The 5,312-nt window shown below is 35.1% G+C and overlaps 1 protein-coding gene across 1 annotated transcript; it reads left to right on the top strand.

Annotated features, from left to right (window-relative positions):
* The first annotated feature begins 1,802 nt into the window (after positions 1-1,802).
* Positions 1,803-3,828, top strand: LOC127974653 (synapse differentiation-inducing gene protein 1-like). Its single transcript, XM_052578089.1, has 2 exons — positions 1,803-2,234; positions 3,379-3,828. The coding sequence occupies exons 1-2, from the start codon at positions 1,917-1,919 to the stop codon at positions 3,535-3,537; spliced, it is 477 nt and encodes a 158-aa protein (XP_052434049.1). The 5' UTR covers positions 1,803-1,916; the 3' UTR covers positions 3,538-3,828.
* The last annotated feature ends 1,484 nt before the right edge of the window (positions 3,829-5,312 follow it).

The following is a 5,312-nucleotide window of genomic DNA, read 5'->3' as shown; positions in this document are numbered from 1 at the left end:
TGTAAAATGAGCTCATTCAAAAACTGAGGTACTAAACCATTCAGGGCTTTATAAGTAATAAGCAATATTTTAAAATCTATATGATGTTTGATAGGGAGCCAGTGCACTGTTGACAGGACGTGCTAATATGGTCATACTACCTAGTTTTTTTTTTCAGAATTTAGCAGAAAGAAATTACTCGTCATCCAGTTTTTTATATCGAAATATGTATTCCATTAGTTTTTCAAATTGGTGTGTTTCACTGGGCCGTGAAGAAATATAGAACTGAGTATCATCAGCATAACAGTGAAAGCTAACACCATGTTTCCTGATGATATCTCCCAAGGGTAACATATAAAGTGTGAAGAGTAGGGGCCCTAGTACTGAGCCTTGAGGTACTCCATACTGCACTTGTGATCGATATGATACATCTTCATTCACTGCTGCGAACTGATGGCGGACGATTTAAACCATGCTAATGCACTTCCATTAATGCCAACGAAGTGTTCAAGTCTATGCAAAAGAATGTTGTGGTCAATTTTGTCAAATGCAGCACTAAGATCCAATAAAACTAATAGAGAGATACAACCACGATCAGATGATAAGAGCAGGTCATTTGTAACTCTAAGGAGAGCAGTCTCAGTACTATGATATGGTCTAAATCCTGACTGGAAATCCTCACATATACCATATATAAAAGTAGTTTGACCACTAGCATGCAGGCACTGTACATAATGTGGAAATATTTGCTTAATGCCACCCAAATGTTCATGCAAAAAAAAGAAGGTGTGGTTTCAGTGACCACAGTTAGTGGTGTGTTAGCAGCCATGTCTAGGCAAAAGCAAAAGCATTTTATTTGGCCTTCCGAAAGTAGATGCATTTAGGAATCTTTAAGATTACTTACAACAGAAGAGCAAAACATTTTATGGATGACGGTTTTGTGAACCTGTGAGAGGAAGTAATTCTGACTTTGTTACATGACAATCTGGTGCTTCTTAATTAGCTACTATAAGTATGTTTTGATATAACTATTTGGTATTGAATTTTCAGATGTGGAGTTCTGCGTGTCACATGTATGTGAGTGTGCGTGTGTGTATGAGAAAGTGAGAGATAGGGTGACACAGTGGAGTCAGCTGTCGAAACCGCCCGGTGTTTGGCCAATCACAATGAACTGGGTCAGTTGGCCAATCAAAGCAGACTGCATTTGTCAGAAGGAGTGACTCTGTAGAAAATGACGCGTTTGAGAAAAGCGGGGCAGATACCTTAAATAGTGTACAGTATTTGAAAAATTATGTCAACATATTCTGTTACACCAGATACACAAATAATTATCTTTAAAAAAGCATCATATGACTTCTTTAAATTTACATTAAACTATTCAATCTGGCTTCATCAATCTTTACCACATAGCCCCATCAAATGGATCAAGCACTTGTTATCATTTCAACTGAGCAGCAACAGTGTCTATCTAGTTCGCAGGTCATATTTCAGAGTCATAGATGTGGTCGAGCTTGTTCTGTCACATTGCGTGATTTAATAGTGTCATTTCATCACATGGATTTTATTGTGTGTTTCCCACGTGAAAAGGTAATTGCTTTTTATTCATTAAGATCTGTGAGACAATTTTAATACCTTTCTTTAAATAAAAAAAGTAAGTAAAATAAAATAAAACAATTTATAAAGTGCAATGTTCTATATGTTACTGTATGGACAAGTGAACTTAATCTGTCACACCTGCTGTCACTTCCTGAAACACCATCTCTCCACCTACAATCCGCCTCCTATTCGTTTCCTATAAATTTCCTTGGGATCATAAAAATAACATCCAAAGTTCGTGACTGGAAAAACCTGATTCCTCTAAGCCAGAGTCCACAAAGGTGTGCCATCTCTGTAAAGCACAAAGAAGATAGGACAGTCTAAAGATTTCAAACAGAACAATGCAGCCGCAAGAAGACTGGAATACATCAGAAAAATCCAAGCTGTTGCAGCCTGGGCCACCACCATACCAGGACGATCTTAGACAGCCTCCTCCAGGGAACTTCCAGAGCACTTCTGGCTATCAAGCGCAGCAATATGGAGCTTCAGGGCCACACGGCCAAGGACCGTATCCAGGACAAGCTGCTGTCACTGTGCAACCTGCAGTTTATGTGACTCGACTGGTGTATCCAATGCCAGATTACCTGGGCTACTCCATCTTCACCATGCTGTGCTGCTGCTTACCTCTGGGCATTGCTGCACTGGTTTTCTCTATCAATGTGAGAAATAGTTTATTTCTTAACCTATTTCAAACTGTTTATTTGTGTCATACAAATGAGATACACTAACCTTGTCCAGTCATAAAATGCAATTTCTCTTGTTTAACTTTAATTAATTTAAACCTAATTGTTTTTGTTTTGTAAAAGCTAAAAGATCTTTTCCACTAAAATCACTTTAATTTTAAAACAAAGTTAATCCAAAAATAATGATGTCATCATCATTCACTCATACCGTGTCATTCCAAACCCGTAAATCTTTCTTTCTTTTGTGGACCATAAAATAATATGTTTATAAAAAATAAAAAATGTCTTTGTTTTTGTCCAGCGTAGGTGATTAAATGATTACATTTTCATTTTGGAGTAAAGGCTTAATGAACAACACTTTGTTGATTCAGAGAAATGGATAGATCATAGATGGTTATTCAAAATAACACATTTATAAAAACATTTAAAACAAAAGAGAGAAAACCATAAGAGCTCTGATCACATGACTGTCAAATGAATGTCAACTTTCAAAACAAAAGTTCACTCGTGTAACTTCCTCATAACTGACATGATTGGACAAAGATAGTTAGAGTTTCTAAACTTACCTCATTTACAAAGCAGATGCTTGCCTTCATTTTAATAAACATATTTTGTTCCTGTAAGTTGTGTGAATTTTTGTTATTGCGAAAGAGTTGTCCAAATTTACATCAGCTTTTGTCACTAAAACACATTCCTTGTGTATAAACATACCTGGCAATAAAGCTCATTCTGATTCTGATTCTGATTTAACCATTGCTTTGTGCACATATGCAAAGTTACTAAAGCATGTCTTTGTTGTTCTGCAATATCCTATAGTTCACTTTATTAAAGGCACAGAATGATTTCAGAAAAAGGAAATGCAATACATGATGGTTCAGATTAAGAAACTGAAACCATTCCGGTATGTAACATGCAACTCGCATGAAACTTGCCCTGTGTGTCCATTATTGCATAAAAGGAGATAGCAAAATAGCAATTTTAACATTTATTGATTTATGAAGAAACATGGTAGGACACAGGGCGCATTACACCTTTACTACTATAATGTAATAACTACAAAGAACATTTGCTGAAAAACAGATGTGGCATAACTGACATAGTTTTCTATTTATTTTCACAGACTCGGAATGCTAACATGTCTGGACAACAACAGTTAGCAGAACAAAACTCCAGAATGGCGTTCACTCTTAACAATACTGCTCTTGGTATTGGCATTGTCATCTTGGTGTTGTATGTCACTCTCATCATTGTCAACACTAAACACCATTCAAATCCATAACGGTTTAGGACATCAGAGTTGGACACCAGGAATGGGAAGATTGAAAAAAAAATAATAATTTACATTGAATAATGACACAAGTTTAATTTTTAATGAATTAGCTTTTTAATCTGAAAGATTAAGTCTAATTGATCTCTAGTATAAAATATTTAATAAGCTAAAACATGCTTTATAGTTAATTGTCCTATTATTTCAAAACCATGCTGTGACTATCAATGCATAAGTATTGGTGTCTATTTTTCTTCCTGCCATTTGATTATGTATTACATTAAAACTTTCAATGACCAATAATACCTGCCCTTTTCCCTTTTATAACCATTTATGGTCTCACCTCAACACTCTCCATTCATATTTGTATTCCTGAACAGATCAGTCTTTTAACCCCCTGACCCTCTTCATTTGGGAGTCACACTTACCTTCTTCGCGGTCAAAAGTGACCGAAGCCTTGAAATGTTACTTTTTCTTCTTCTTCAGGAAAACCAATGTAATATATTTTTGTTCAATAATATTTTCTGATTATTATATAAGATTTTTAGGGAATTTTATGATACTGTGCAATATTTATACAATTTTAATGAACTAGAATTTTTTTTTAATCTCTTTATTTATTTACCATTTTTTAGTAAATTCAATAGTTCACATTAAAATAGAGTGAAAGCATTTAAACTCCATTTTTGGATGTGAGAATTGGTCAATCTGGAGGCATTAAAAAAGTAAAAACTTGTGTAATGTTGCGTAACCTCTTTTATTAACACCCAATATGCTTTTGGATTCCCATAGTTTTTTTGACCTCATCTCTTCATTTTTTTTTTTAGGTTTTGCATTTAGATCTATATCTAGACATTCTAAAAGATTACTTTTTGTCAAGGTTTAGATATTTTTGGTTAGATAAGTATCAGGTTTTACATTATGATTACAGTCAAACATTAAAATCTTGTTAGAAAGGGAACACATAGAAAGCATTTTTGTTACTCAGTATTTGATAATTGAAAAATCTAACAAAATAAGGAATGAAAAGTGATCATTCAAAAAACCATACAAACATTTTGTAATTAATTAATGTTTTATTCAATGTACTTAAATTTTAGAGGGAGAGAATGAGAATCTCTTTTGGAATTTTGGATTTATTTATTTAATTTCAATAACTTGCTTACCAGTTCATTTGTGTGTGTGTAAGAGAGAGATATAGAGAAAGCAATTTATAACTACAAAAAAAAAATGAAAAAGATACAAATGACCAACAAACAGGTGAGGGGCTAAAGCTTTAGCCCAAATATGTAAGCATTATTAACAAGATAAGCTCATTCATGTTTCTTCTCCATAACTCCAATGCTCCGCTGCCATGATCTATCTAGTTTAAACACAGGAAGGTATAGTTTATAACCAATGTTGTTGTTTTTAGCGTGTAATGCTGATAGGAGGGATGAGGAAAATGATATAAAAAAAGGATGATTTACACAAGGGGCCCTATTTTAACGATCTGAAACGCAAGTGTCAAAGCGCGAAGCGCAAGTAACTTTGTTGGCGGGTCTCGGCGCTGTTGCTATTTTCCCGGCGGGATAAATGGCTCTTGCGCCCGGCGCAAATCTAAAATGGGTTGGTCTGAAGAAGCTTCATTATTCTTAGGTGTGGTTTGGGTGTAACGTGAAATAAACCAATCGGAACGTCATCCAACATTCCCTTTAAAAGCAGGTGCGCAAGTTCCATTATGGATTGCTATTATTATGGCGTATTTACCAGGCGCACGCCAGGAGCGGTTCACAGCCGAGGAGACT

The sequence above is a fragment of the Carassius gibelio genome, chromosome B16 (assembly GCF_023724105.1).
Source record: "Carassius gibelio isolate Cgi1373 ecotype wild population from Czech Republic chromosome B16, carGib1.2-hapl.c, whole genome shotgun sequence".
NCBI lineage: Eukaryota > Metazoa > Chordata > Actinopteri > Cypriniformes > Cyprinidae > Carassius > Carassius gibelio.
Note: the sequence above shows the minus strand (reverse complement) of the source record. Positions and strands in the feature narration are given on the sequence as shown.

Excerpts from the sequence above, each read along its gene's own strand:
- LOC127974653 (XM_052578089.1), top strand. The coding sequence starts at position 1,917 with ATGCAGCCGCAAGAAGACTGGAATACATCAGAAAAATCCAAGCTGTTG. Across the intron at positions 2,235-3,378 it reads CACTGGTTTTCTCTATCAAT|ACTCGGAATGCTAACATGTC; the intron begins GTGAGAAATAGT and ends TTATTTTCACAG.